At 38.3% G+C, this 14,117-nt stretch overlaps 2 protein-coding genes across 4 annotated transcripts; one reads left to right on the plus strand and one right to left on the minus strand.

Moving 5' to 3' along the window:
* Positions 1 to 17: 17 nt before the first annotated feature.
* LOC111328634 (uncharacterized) lies at positions 18 to 3,822 on the minus strand. The gene is made up of 4 exons (XM_022933113.2): positions 3,674 to 3,822; positions 3,155 to 3,312; positions 1,537 to 1,986; positions 18 to 1,029 (listed from the first exon to the last, which is right to left on the minus strand). Exons 2-4 carry the CDS (start codon positions 3,234 to 3,236, stop codon positions 761 to 763), a joined length of 801 nt encoding a protein of 266 aa, XP_022788848.2. The 5' UTR covers positions 3,237 to 3,312; positions 3,674 to 3,822; the 3' UTR covers positions 18 to 760.
* A 2,388-nt stretch (positions 3,823 to 6,210) lies between these two features.
* Positions 6,211 to 13,937, plus strand: LOC111328661 (uncharacterized). 3 transcript variants are annotated; one of them, XM_088751102.1, is made up of 7 exons: positions 6,211 to 6,350; positions 8,166 to 8,337; positions 8,503 to 8,576; positions 9,530 to 9,613; positions 12,096 to 12,253; positions 12,923 to 13,136; positions 13,728 to 13,937. In XM_088751102.1, the coding sequence occupies exons 4-6, from the start codon at positions 9,538 to 9,540 to the stop codon at positions 13,133 to 13,135; spliced, it is 447 nt and encodes a 148-aa protein (XP_088607228.1). In that variant the 5' UTR covers positions 6,211 to 6,350; positions 8,166 to 8,337; positions 8,503 to 8,576; positions 9,530 to 9,537; the 3' UTR covers position 13,136; positions 13,728 to 13,937. The 3 variants fall into 3 exon arrangements, with proteins under 3 accessions (XP_088607228.1, XP_088607229.1, XP_022788874.2); XM_088751103.1 differs by lacking the exon at positions 8,166 to 8,337; XM_022933139.2 differs by lacking the exons at positions 6,211 to 6,350; positions 8,166 to 8,337 and having other exon boundaries at positions 8,379 to 8,576.
* The last annotated feature ends 180 nt before the right edge of the window (positions 13,938 to 14,117 follow it).

Consider the following 14,117-nt stretch of genomic DNA (forward strand, 5'->3'; position numbering starts at 1 on the left):
TTATATCCGTAACATCATCATCATCATCATCATAAACTTTATTTCTTTATTTCAACTGAGTACCAGATCAACTCTCTCGTTGTTATTAAACACCAGCATTCTCCCGTGGCTCCAATGTGATAAGAAAATAAAAAGAAATTCTACTGGATCAAAGTCGCGATGCGTTTGCGTAACTTTCCTTTTTGACAACTCAGTGTGTGATTTCTGATCGACAACCTTTGAAGTCCAGCGACCGAAGCCTCAGTTTTTACACTGATCGGAACTTCATCAGAATCCTTAACAAGAAAATGAGAAAACAAGGAGTGGAGGGCGAAAAATTGGTTTTGCTCATTGAAATCTAAGGCTTCACTTCACAAAACACTTTGGGAACGGTTAAGTTCAAGGTTAAAACAAATAAGCAAAACAAAGGTAGAAAAGAATGGGGGTGCCCACAGCCACCTAAATCTATCTTCTAAACATTTACGGTATTCAGATATTAACTTGTCTTTCAAACCGTCCTAAGCTAGAGGCCGGCCGTGCCTGAAGTCTCAATTGAGCACAAGTATCGCTTGAATACAGTGAAGTGTTACCCTGATAAGCTTAATAGTACTTCTTGAGAGGACATACTGAACGCCGTAGTTGACAAAAGCGTGATCGTCTTGTCCATCCAGACAAAAAGTTCATTCATCCGCAAGAAATGCTTTTGAAAAGATGTCTGAGGCGGCGTCTTACTTTTCCTCTGGTTACCCTTCTTTACAGCTAACAGTGGTCCACTGATTCTTTAATGAAATATTTGCACCACCTCGTGATACTGATAACCCTCCTTTCTGATAACATTTTGCGGATGACTCTCAATCGTGACATTATGAAGTTCACACAATCTTGATCCTCGAATATCCGAGCTTTGTACTGTGAAAGAGACACAAGCGCTATTTTGACCACACTTGAGCCCGCACTCTGTCACGCTGGCCACTTTTACTTGATGAAGCAGAAAACCTTGAATAGCAATGTCTTGGATCGACTCTGGTGTCTGGAAGTAACTTTGTTTTTCTATGGAAAAAGACGACTTTTTATCAAGCCACTGTACTTTTTCCACTCCACATTCAGGTCCCCTTTGTGGTGCTGACAAAGGGGGCTAGTAGGGAGGGGGCTCATTGGTAGCATGACGTTGCCCTCGTACCCAGGCCTCCCACAACTAGGTGGTTGTAATTACAGTTACACGGTAAGAACTGGGTACAAGATTAGCGTAACCTAACAGTATGCTACCCTTGAAGTCATACCACGTAACGATACCTACAAATGATTTGCTAAAAGCATATCAATCCGGGATGAAATCTAATTTCAATTCGCTTTGTAATTAGTCATGGGAAAATACCCGCCTTCTAAAGCAATCAGATGCAAAATACAAGCGCTACATAGTCACGCTTGTTTTCCTGCTCTTCTGGTAACTGATGACTTGTTTTAGCCTTGAGTTTTCGTTTTGGTTGCTTAAGTGTTGGCCTATGACTTTTAATCAAAATGGTCTAGTCAATGCAAACGTCTCGAAGAATAACATACCTTCTGTACATTCCTCAACAAGCTTATGACGACAAAAAACTTCAGAATCATTTTCGTTATCATTTGACCAAATCCAAACAGCGTTTTTGTCAATGCTGCTTATACTTCCCCAAGGTAAAGTGGAATCACTGTTAGCTCCGTGATGAGTTGCCATTGGCCAATCATCATCACGATAACTTATCATATTCCATCCATATTCAGCTGTTGTGGTGCATTTCCAAGATGTGTCAGTCACCAGTCCGTTCTCAAATGAACCCAATATACCTCCTTTCCAGGGTGGTGTGGAAGCTGTGCAATGTAGAGCGACCACGTGACTACGCGACATTATCTTGTAGGTGCGGAAATCTTTCTGACTAGCATTTGTAGCACCACCACCCAAATATTTGCCATCCACGTACAAATATAGGTTATTGTCACAAGTTATGTTGAGAGTAATTGCCGCGGTAGTTCCTTTTGTCAAGAAAAAGAATAAAAGTAAATTGATTGCCATTATGGGAAGTTCCAATTGAGAATTGAAAGTGATTTACTCAGTAAAGCGCCTATCATTTTGCGAACTGAAATTTATGCTGAAAGAAAATTCAATTTTGCATTATTTATTACATCTCGACTGAGAGATTAAGATACAAATAAGAGATTTGAAGAGTCTACTATTGACGGTCCAAGTTCAGATTGGCTCAGATTTTTTTTTCAATCGACAGTTTTCAGTGAAGCGAAGCGCGGCAATTCATTATGGGCGCTGGTGGACGTCTCCAATTAGCCGCATTAAAGTTGTCATTGAAGGCAATTCCCCTTTGAAAGATTACCTCTAGGTTTTGTCAAATAAGCTGTCAGTTTAGCCGTACGTGATAGAACTTGCAACAGCTACTCAATATGAATTAAAAAAAAGTGAGATTAAACAAAACAAACCCTTATCGTTGTGCTAACGTACGAACGATATGCTTGATTCTCTCAGTCTAATTTATTATCCTTTGATCAAAACTCTCATAGATCATACCGTCTAGTTGTTGTATAATGATCAGTGCGCTTGGACGAGAAATAAACCGAGCTTTGACCAACCATCATTCGATTAGAATTCATTTTGACATGACTTCTGGCAAAATAAGATATAATTTTCTAGGATTTGACTTCCGTAGTCAAAGAGTTAAGAGATTTCGAAATTGTTGATTCCTTTAAGAGTACTGAGGTTCGTGAACTTATTAACGAATGGTTAAACTCCGTAATATTAATTTTGCCCAAAGTATTTTAAGAACAGCCCGAAAAGGGCTTCATTCTCTACTTTAAGGAAGGATAGCAAACGCAAAACCAAAAACATTCTTAATCACATAGCTAATGTCAGCTTTGTGTGAGGTGCAAAACATGAAAAGAAATATAGCTGTATAATTCAAATTCTATAAAATTATCGTTGTTCTAGGACAACCCAGTTAGCTAGAACTCACTGATAAATCAGTACAACTAGAATTCTAAGCTGCTTACTATGAGAAACTGTAGTCAGCAGCCCCTGTCAATTCAAAATTTCCTACCACATTCCGAACCATGTTCCCTTTTCTCTGGTCTCACAGTTTTCTCTTACAAGGTCACAGAATACCTTAATTATCTAAGAAATTCGCAAAATTCTAACCTCCGTCGCTGCAGCTGGAAGAAAACCAACATTCCAAAAGTAAAATCATTCCAAACTGGACAATTTCTGTTAGTTTAGACATTTTTCCTCGTCCTTGACTGTGTCGCACTGAGAGGGCGGATGTTTCGTCGTTGATTTTAATTAAGGAGCCTCGTTTTCTGTGAGCAAATAAAATGAATGTGCATCATCAGACCTCCAACAAACCATAATGCCGGTTTTCAAGGATGTGACATTGTCATTACATGCAGCAAATCACATCGGTATTCTAAAGCCTCAATCGGTACCTTTTGTCGTTTCTTGTTTTCAAAGTATGGTAAAGTTGTTAATTAAGAAGTGTGTAAGCCAATGGCCTTCAAAACAGTAAACATTGAAGTAGCTCTCATTGACAGGAAAGGAAAAGGATCTGTAAATCATCAGTATTGTTCCTCTCAAAGAAGCTTCCTTTACGAAGCGTTAAATCACACGATGTATACAGTTTACGGATCAGACCCATAGCAGTCTGTAAGACTAATCACCTACCAATATGTATCAATATTCGTTAAGCTTTACGAAAACGTGTCCAAGAATCAAAATCATTGCTTCTTCTTGGCGTTTGCGCAATTTCCAAAAAAGTTCACTGACTAATTTCTAAGCGCACCTGCCAAAATATTTATAGCACTCTACACAGAGTACGTGCATATGATTTTTTTTTTTTTTTTTTGTTCAGTGTACACGCAAATGTAAAATCAAAATAATAATAGTTCGGCGGAAGATCGAACTGATTAAACAGATATCACGACATTAAATCTCTAATGCGTTTTTTTTTTTTTGTTTTGATTTTTAATCCTTTCAGAATCTACGTACGATATCGATGCAGGAACTGATCAGTGGATATCGAAGATACGTTCGTCTTTTTTTTTTTTTGTTCATTTTTATCAACCATTCACTAATTAAAGACAATGAAAGTGTTTTTTTTTTTTTTGTCTTTTTTTGAAAATATTTTAACTCAAGAATAATATAATTTTGCAAAATATTACGACCGGAAGATTTCATTCCGCTTAAAATCGTAGAATTTTCCTGGTAAATACGAACAAAGAGGAGCTGATCTGCCGGATACATTAAAATGAATCAGCAATGATTGGTCTTCGATCAAAATTTTTAATCGCTGTTGATTAGTTTGCTACTTAAACCAAATAAAATAAATCTTATGTTTGGATGAAAAGTGATGTTACAACCGAAAACTAGACGATGTTGTATCCTTTTACATCGGTTACCATTGTTAAGACTGTTGTCAGATTTATTTTGATTTAAACAATAAGGAACAGTGACTTGCTGAATGACTTATTTGTGAACCAAAGCCCTTTTTCGAACAATTAATAAGACAAAGAAAGGTCATAAACCCCCAAAACCTAAACAAGCCGACAAATTCCAACCTCGTTCCCAGGGCCTTCTCACTTAGTTGGGGGTGGGGCCCCAACCCCAACTCGCCCCACCCCCAACTCCACCCCCAACTATATGGGAAAGGGCTCTGGGAAAGAGGTTGGACAAATTCAGGAGAATTATGTTCTTTTTCCTCTCCTTCACTCTCCGTTTAAATCATCCAAAAACCATCAATGTGACTGGAAACCCGTATAACTTGCATGAATTTTTCTTCTAAAATTTTGCAGAAATTTATATCTTTAAATACTAATAAAACTGAAATTAATGTAACTCGTTTTGAGTTACAGGCAAATAAAGCTAAAATTGAGGGTGTTTCCGAGAGGTTGTTGTACTGTTATGGTAATCAAAATGATATGATTCGTTTATATTCTCTTGTGGTAATCTAATGCTCGACGAAAAGTGATCAAAACATATTGCAAAAATCTGGAAAATGTTTTTACGACAATTTCTAGGAAACAAAGAAAAAGCTGTGAGAAAAAAAGAAACAAATAAACAAACAAACTGAGCCACCTTAATGTTCAATGACTGTCATACTTTTCCGCGCTTGATCGTGGAACTCTGGATTCGAGAATAGGTTCTAGCCTTATTTGCCAGGCGTCCGAAGGAGTGTTACTCGCCTAAGTTCGCGAGCAGGCCTACGCAATAAGCGCTTCGGCACGAGTCTTTCTTTGCACGTGGAAGGGCATGAAACCTTGAGCAACGCAAGCCGGCGAGAAGTCTGGAAAGAGATCTAGCAATGAAAATGATTTGCGCCAGACCTTCGGAAAACCTCTCCTCGAATCATCTCCAATCTTTCCGCGGACGAAAGAAACGCACATCCCGCAGCGCTCATAGCGATTCCCCTCCTCCTCCCCCGGGATTTACCATAACCTGTTGTGTAGAGTTGAGTCACTATCAATCGTTATAGTTCACCACTAAATTTTCTCCGGTTTAAATCGATCACGTGACGCGATAGTTCATCCGTGGAGAGACACTATCAGCCCATAGTGCCCGCCCGCGGAAAATACCCGGATGGATAGTGTCCGTCCGCGGAAAATACCTGGATTGATAGTATTCATCCGTGAAAAGGTTTGAATAGTTTGACGGCCGCGAAGTTAGGCAGATCGGAAAAACAGTGACTTTTCAATTCTGACAGGTATAACGTATTATGTAGCCAATGTACGGTTGCGAATTATTGACATTTGTGACAAGCTGCAGGCGCGGAAGAAAATTTAGTGGTGAACAATAAAAACAATAGAGTGTTTATGTCTCAGAACTATCGGTCTGATAGTTGCCCCTTGGAAATTTGATGTTCTTACAACTAGCATATTTGTTTTAAGAACATCAAATTTCCGCGGGGCAACTATCAGCCGATAGTTCCTCGACATAAACACTATTGTTTAATTAGATCATGACGCCTATTTTGACTGCGCATGCTCTCTTTTTGGTCCTCACTTAGCAACTAGGTCTAGTAATTACACGTCTTTATAATTATGCTGCACGTTTGTTCGCAGCAATTGGTGCATTTTCGCGCATATTGGGATTTTTTTACCCTGCGCGTCAATCAAACGTGACGTCTGTATTTTTTCTTTGACATTTGCTGGGTTTTCTATTGAAGAATTTCCTCAGCTTTGTTTGTCTTGTGAGAGAGACCGCGAGTAAGAGAATTGTCCAGTGTCATATTTGTGGACTAATAAACTTAATACGTGGTACAAAGACTGAATTGAGGAAGCACGAGGTAAAATTCAAACTCAAATTCGATTATATTTGGAATTTCAGAGACTGGGCTGAATCCCATGTAAGTCAAATAACTATCTTATTTCCCTAATAGTAGATATCGTAGTTTTGCTCTTACAACGCAAAACTTAATGACTTACAATGAAATCTACAAAACGCGTATAAGCTTAACATTACTCAGGTTACAAGAAAATTCTCATTCCGCCAATAACACGACGCTGGTTACCTTTCGATTTGTCTCAGAACAAATTGAGCGAATTTCTTTAATTACGTCTCCGGGTTTTTAACGCCACGTAAAAATAAAAACCTAATGACTGATTGGGCAAAAACTGTGCGATTTTTTGTTTTCTTTATGGCTCAATTCAAATAACCTATCTGCCGAATTTTGGTGAAGCGTTTCCGAGTGGTAATTGCTTCAGTTGTAAATGATAAAGAACTACGACAACCTGGAACATCAATGGCGTTGTTTTGACCTCCTTCACATTCTTACTTGGTTTTACCCGAGAGCAATGTTACCATCTATCCATTTGTTTCAGACATTGAGTCATTTTCAACGAATCTCAAAGTTTTGAAGAAAGCGTTGTAGTGCGAGACGTTAATTGCCCCGCTTTTTAAACTTTAACTTGCATTTGAATCAAATTTTGGGTTTAGCTTTTAGGGTTTGTCGGTAAATTAGATGTGATTGCGTTAGGTCACTTGGAGGAGACCTAATTTTTCGCTTTTATTTTTTTATCCTTTATATTGTTATCTCCAAGATTGCACATGAACTAAACTAAACTAAACTAGAAAAGAAAAAGAAAGAAAAGACTAACTTAAAGGCGTCAATAAAATTCCTCGCATCCCGAAATTCATTCTTGAGCCAATTACGAGAATTTATTGGAAAATTTTGCGACCTGCTTACATGCCATGCAATTCGTTGGTTTTATTCTCCAAAATAAATCTACGATTCGGTTTAAAAAAGTTAAACAAAGAGTGTAGTCTCGACGCTTTGTTACTATAAGTCTTTTGTATCGCGTAAACCTACGCGACGAAGTAAAAAAACGGCCATGTTTGTTTTACTCCAGCTGTGTTTAGCTTTACTTAGTTTGAACAGGTTTGAATGGGTCACGACTCGTTTTCAGGCTCAATTTGCGCGGTGAGACACATTGAGGCGCGGTTCATCAAATGGGACGTAGCTCATTTTAATGAGATGAATATTCATTCGATGAGCGTCGTGATGACACCGAAACGTCGGTTTTTATCGTTAGTTTTTGCTAGTCTTTGCATTTCTAAATCTTTATTGATAAGAACGTATCGAAGAAATCTGATAATCAGTCGAACAAGACTGTACAATCATGCTTCACTAGCATTCAAACTGAACGCTCAAAATGCAATGGGACGTAGCTCATTTTAATGAGATGAATATTTATTCGATGAGCGTACGGATGTAAACTAAGAGAAGGCGGAAAAATGGTGTTATATTTTAGAAAATTAATTAAGTAGCGGGGTGTTAATGAAGCAACAACGTAGCAAAATGCCTTTTGCAAAAGTTTGATTGATATTTCCTCTGAAGAAAGTCAACATGGTTGTCAAATTAATTGCATAGTGCTAATAACGCCGGGAATTGAAGAAACACTGCAGGAAATCGAAGACTGTTAGCAAACCAAACAGTATGTTTCCTCTTATTGTTTGAATGCGATTGGTCTGTCGGACAATTTCCTATATCTCCAGGTAACTAAGTTGTTTTATATTCAAGCGTCCTATCCATGGGAAACTTTTTTCATTTATCTGCGTTTTGTTTTTATTTCCTTTTTTTTTTTTATGAACCTGTGCCACGTGCTAAAATCATAGACAATTTCATTGGGTAAGTTTCTTTCTTCTTAATATCTACTTTTAGAATCAACTTTTTTTACTGCTACAACCGAAGTCGTGTCAAATTCACCCTCTTGTCTTCGAAAGCTTCAAGAGATAACCCTCTGGGTTCAACCTTAAAATAACTTTTGACAGGCGTAATGTTTTAGTTTCGAGTTCAGAGTCAACAGGAACTTACTCCAAATTACATCGATTATGTAAGTAATCTCCTTTTTTGCCTAATGTAATTTTTTTTATCGTGTTCATGATTGTGATTCTCGAGCCAGTTTGAACTTTCCACCTTGTCGAGAATTGCTCTTAAAATTGTACTGTCTTTTTGCTTTGAAACTGCTTGATCGCACCACCGTAAATTTGCTTTTCAGCTCGCAGCCGGCTGACCTTTTTCAACATACCCATCGAGGTTTTTCAAAACTGTATCGCCTTTCTCTGACTAACGGTGAGTTTTAATTTTCTCTGTTTTATTAGTCTGTATCATATGGAATGTTTTCAAAGCTAGGTAGCAATTCATTAGTTCCTTTACGATATTCTTTCGTGATCCTTGTGCATATGGCGATCGATCACATTTTCTGCATAGTAAAGTTGCATTTGGTAATTGCAAATTCAATTATTTTTCTCCTCATTTGAGAGCTACGGTAAGTAAAACGCAGGATTCAAATACAAATGTCTTAATTTTTAGTGAAAAAAAAACCTTTATAAATGGGTTTAAATTTCGCCTTTTGTTTCCGTCCCCTTCTGGAACCGTAAATTTTTCGAATCGTGATACTCCAGTGTAAAGCCAAGCTTTATCTATAAATCGCAAACCTAGGCATATCTGCAAGCAGTTGCCGGTATAGGTTATCAATCACTCATCAGCATTGTTAACTGGTTGAATTTTCCCTTTGATCAACTTACCAGTGAGTTGTACTGATTCGTTTTAACAAAATGGCTGTCATGTTCCCTACGGACCATGGCCTGCGTTTTAATAAAAAAAATTTTAAATTTCGATATCTGACACTTTGAAATATATAAACCGAGAACACTGCACAGGTGATTCTTTCATTAAACAACAAATTAACAGACACATCGATGACAAAATCATTTCAAACCTCTGCTCCCTTAGATTTATCTAGGTCTAAATGTATTTATCACTAATGGAGAAAACCAGAAAACACTGTAGGTAGTACACTTTCCAAAACTCTTAAATGTAAAACTTCAATAACAACAACAACAACAACAACAACAACAAAACAAAAACAAAAAAGAACCTGAGAATTTAGTGTTATTTCTTTATCAGCTTGTTCGCAATTTTGACCAAAAAGTCAGAGGAAGAAATGACTCATTATCAAAAAAGGATGTCCCAAAACTAATTTTTCTCATTTTTTCTTTTCCTCTTGTACTTTCATTATTTAGCGGAAAATATGCATTTACTTCAAGTAAAGTCCCTTTTTGTTCTTCTGGTTACATTGTGTGTATTATGGCACGTGGAGGTCGATGGTAAGAAGTCGATATATTCCATTCATTTAAAAATACTTTTCATAGGATATTGTTTTTGTGTTTGTTTTTAAGCAGCATAACAACTAGATCATGAACAAGTCGATAAAAGAACGTCTGATCATTTGCCTCAGAATAAAAAATTAATTCTAATCTCAATTAAAATCGTCACCTACAGTTAATGGTGAATCAGGAGAGCAACAATTTAGTTAACTCTCATTTCTTATCGTAACCACGATTAACAAACGCATCTCCTTTCACATATCAGTTACTACAAACTCGATTTTAATCTTCACAGTATAACTAATGTTCAGTCATAGGCGGGGGAATATAGGGGGGGGATATAGCCCCCCCTCCCAAGAGAAAACTTTTGGGGCGGGAAAGCCATCCATTCTCGTAGTCTTGTCGAATCGTTTCGTCGGGATCGTATTTGGCGAAATAATACGAGCAGAACTTGAATCATTTTAACAGCTCAGACTTGTGCACAAGAACCGGACAATATAAGATGTTTTGGAAAATTTGAGTAAAGGTATGCACTTGGATTAATATACAGGATGACCTCCCCCCTCCCCCACCCTCCACACACACACACACGCGCACCCTATCAAGTCCCCAGCTGCCACCGCTATGACTTCAATGAGCTGTAAATTTCGTTGAAATATTCCTACTACGGCCATATCGCAAACGAAATTAGAACCACAGGGGATTTACCGAACTTACCTGAGACGAGCGTTCGTTACGCGATTCCTCGCTTAAAAAATAAATAATCATGAGGAATTACAAAATTTCAGTTAAAACTATAATCACGCTTCCATTAATTCATCTGATCCAATGGCATATTGAAAGAAGTAAAGATTTTAGAAGACTTCTCACCGTTTCACCCGCTCTCTCCATCACCGGACAACAGTTATGGTAGTTCGATTTGTTGTTGGATTCTGTATGCAGTATTTTTCAGTTTTCCCATTAAATAATCTCTCCAATCAATACAGTGTTGTGTTGCACTTTGTCATAAAATCGTCGCACTTTGTGATAAAAAAGCTGTCGCACTATGTAGTAACAAACCACTGCACTTTGTAATGAAATAACCTGTCCCAATATATTATTTTTATTATATTACTATTATCTTCACTATTTATCTCGTCAACATCACCATCCCTATCACTATAATAATCATTTCTCTGCCATTACCATTATCAGTTTCATTATTATTGTAATTTTTATTTAATGGTTAGAGGAGCCGGCGTGGCCTAGTGGTTTGGGTGCTGGACTTTTAATCTGGTATCCGGGGTCAAGTCCTCTACACTGCCACTCATTGGATTTGTTCTGGGTTACCCCTAGGTCAACTCCTCGGCTGCGCTCTGTAAATAGTCCACTCGTCTGCCTCCTGCCAGTGGGGATTTATAAGCACTTATAAGCATTGTGGCTGAAAAGCCCCTGGGGGGAGCTTCAATTGAGGTTTCTTTTTATTATTTATTTATTTATTTATTTTCATCTGCATTTTCATCATTATTATTGCTATCATTGTTATTATTATCATTTAATTAATTTTCGACCAACCATGCCAAGTTTTTATCACAAGTGCGTAGACTATTTCATTGTCAAGTACGATGATTTGTTATTAATTACATAGTACGACAGCTTTTTTATTGCACAAAGCGACAGTGTTATTACGAATTAAAAGAGCGAAAATGTTATTAGAAAATGCGTCAAGTGTGATTGTGAAGTGCGCTAAGTTTGATTACTAAGCGCATTAAGTGTAATTACAAAGTACCGCAAATGTTATAACAAAGCGCGACAAATGTTATTACAAAGTGCGAAAGTGACGTTGCAAAGTGCGATGATTATCACAAGTATGTAGGACAAGCAGCATGAGCTCAGATGAAACGAACCCAAATTTTGTAATCAAGTCGTTGATATCGAATTAATCAGTAAATTGTTGGCGAAAGCTCCTAACGATCTTTTATTTTTCATCGATAGAAACTCGCCGTGTCTTGTACCGCTCAAATTTTTTATTCGCTCGATGATAAAAGTTAGCGACAGCTTTCCGGAACGGCTGATCAAGGGATCTCAACTTTCTCCTTGTCGTAATATTGAAAGGCGGGAATGGCGCGGCGTCTGGTTGTCAGTGAAGAAAGCATGTTTTTAAATATCAAAATATTTATTTGACATAGGAATATTCTCAAACCGCCAGTTGAGCAAAAAGTCAATAAAAAATAACTAAAGAGTGAGTACATTTAAAAACTACTGTGACTATATCACAAGTTCAAAAATTTTCGAGATCTAGAACAGCTTTATGGCAAGCAGCTAGCTAGAATAGAGAGATCTGGATGACCTTTAAGAGTTTGATACTTAATATCAAGCTACTTTTTTTAGAATTGTAGAATTGTAGGCCAATTGACAGCTGACGGTTAAACCCCATGGAGACCCTCTTTCGTGTCTTTCAGTGATGTTATATAATATTTAGTTTTTCTTTTCTCTATTACAGCTGGCGACGGCTTACTTTTAACACGTGGATGCTACGTAGACCGGAGTGGAAGTAGAGCTATGCCTGAGCTCCTTGTGTCTTACAGAGGAAACGGCTTGGATTGGTCAGACCTAGACAATACAGTTATTATACCATGCCGCGAGGAAGCAGAAAAGAGGGTAGGATTAGAGAGCGATTTTTTAAATTAACTTCCTCAACCACTCCACATCATTATTCGTAGTACTCCCTTTTAATAGCCACACGACAGGAGCGCATTTGCGCATGCGCATGCGCCAATTCAACAATCGTTCCCAGTTCCTTTCTCTTTCTTCCTCGTGAGGAAAACCCTGGGAACGAGGAACGAGGTTGGCGTATAGGCTGGGGAAAGGAGGCAAGTGTGAGGCGAGACAGAGCAGAGCATGCGCACGAAGGGCAAGTCACACGCGAAAGGAGGAGCTTTTCAGTTTTCGCGCGTGTCTCATCCTTCTTGCTTGTGTCACCTCTATGTTCTCCTCATGCATTTAGTTCTTGGATAAAAGAACAAAAACAACAGCTAAGCTTTTGGACTGAGACACTGTGCTAGAATAGTATGTGCCACAATGTAAACTTAGTTAGTTTACATTGTGGCTGAAAAGCCTCTTAGGGGGAGCTTCAATTTAGGGTTTTTTTTTAATGTGGTCAGTGGCGGATCCAGACCTTGAGCTAAGGGGGAGGGGGGGGCGGTTTTTTTTTTTTGTGCGTACACCTGTCGGCTTTCTTCCTTCTGCGTTTATATTTTTACCCAAAGTAAGGGGCCCCTCCCTTAGATCCGCCACTGGGAAATCTTTCTCGTGGTTATTATCTTTCAGAACTATAAGTGCTTTGGCATTCAGTTCTATGGTGAATGTTGGTCTGGCCCTAACGCGTGCGACACGTACGACAAATATGGCAAATCGGATGAGTGTTTCTGTTCAGTTGGTGGTTCCTCGGGCAAGAGCTATCCGAGGTACGATCCAGAACATGAACATTGTCTAGGGCCCGTCGGAGGGAGCCTGGCTAATTTTGTTTACAAGATAGACTAAGGTATGGAGCTCTTTTCAATCAAGTGTCAAAAGTAATTTAGAATTACTTTGGTTTTTCTTTACTTTGCTATGTGATTGGTGCAAAAAAACTCTCGCCACTTTCTCGATCAATCAGATTCAAAACTTAAACCAATCGAGACTTGGTCAATTACGTTCCCACGCGGAATTTTCCGCATATGTCCTTACAGACATTTAGAAAGTAGAGTTATTATTGTGATAATAATGTATATACTTTTTTGACATTGACCGAAAACTTACATGTTTACTCCTTTACGAGATATATTAAAGCTCAGTGTATGAGTCATCTTTAGTTCAAGAATGCTGTTATGTATAATTTCTTTCCTAGAATGCGTACTTAAAGAATAATAAGCCAAAAAGACATCCCTCAATAAGGGCTTCAAAGCGAGAGCAAACACACAAACTACTGGCCCATTCCCTTGCCCGTTCGCACTCTATTGCCAAGGTTCCCGGCGGTAGTTGTCCTTGAGGAGATACCGCTGAACAAGTATACTACAGTGCTTTCTTACGAGATTTTAACGGCAGCCTGAGTTATTCAGTCATGTCTTCTTTCAACGTACTTTTACCTTCGTAGGAGTTCATAACAAAGAAGCTAGTGCCAATCTGAAAGGTCAGCAGTAACTACGTGGATTTCCTCAAGATGAAACGCCAGTTTGCTAGGTTTCCAAATTTGTAATTTAAGATGTGGTTATAACACCGAAAGAGAAAAAAGAAAAAAGGTACAATTCTTGGATGTATCAGTGTATCAGTGTATTGTAATGTATTAATAAAAAGGTTATTTCAAGCGCTGATTGACAGTCTTTTAGGTCGATTTCACCTCGCTCTGATCATGAGAGTGTTCTGTAACAGCTCAATGCACAATTATCCTTTAAATGTGTTACCCCCCCCCCCCCCCCCCCGAATCCAAACTGTCCCAGAACCGGCTGAAATTGGACGCAACTAACCGAACTCGGATGCAACCGTT

Source organism: Stylophora pistillata, chromosome 2, assembly GCF_964205215.1.
Source record: "Stylophora pistillata chromosome 2, jaStyPist1.2, whole genome shotgun sequence".
In the NCBI taxonomy this organism is placed as follows: domain Eukaryota; kingdom Metazoa; phylum Cnidaria; class Anthozoa; order Scleractinia; family Pocilloporidae; genus Stylophora; species Stylophora pistillata.

What these genes read in the sequence shown, in the direction of transcription:
- LOC111328634 (XM_022933113.2), bottom strand. Translation starts at nt 3,236, where the DNA reads ATGTCTAAACTAACAGAAATTGTCCAGTTTGGAATGATTTTACTTTTG. An exon ending in TTCCAGCTGCAGCGACGGAG is followed by an intron (nt 1,987 to 3,154) that starts GTTAGAATTTTG and finishes TCTTGACAAAAG; the next exon opens with GAACTACCGCGGCAATTACT. An exon ending in TGTTGAGGAATGTACAGAAG is followed by an intron (nt 1,030 to 1,536) that starts GTATGTTATTCT and finishes CTTTTTCCATAG; the next exon opens with AAAAACAAAGTTACTTCCAG.
- LOC111328661 (XM_088751102.1), top strand. Translation starts at nt 9,538, where the DNA reads ATGCATTTACTTCAAGTAAAGTCCCTTTTTGTTCTTCTGGTTACATTG. An exon ending in ATGGCACGTGGAGGTCGATG is followed by an intron (nt 9,614 to 12,095) that starts GTAAGAAGTCGA and finishes TCTCTATTACAG; the next exon opens with CTGGCGACGGCTTACTTTTA. An exon ending in GCGAGGAAGCAGAAAAGAGG is followed by an intron (nt 12,254 to 12,922) that starts GTAGGATTAGAG and finishes ATTATCTTTCAG; the next exon opens with AACTATAAGTGCTTTGGCAT.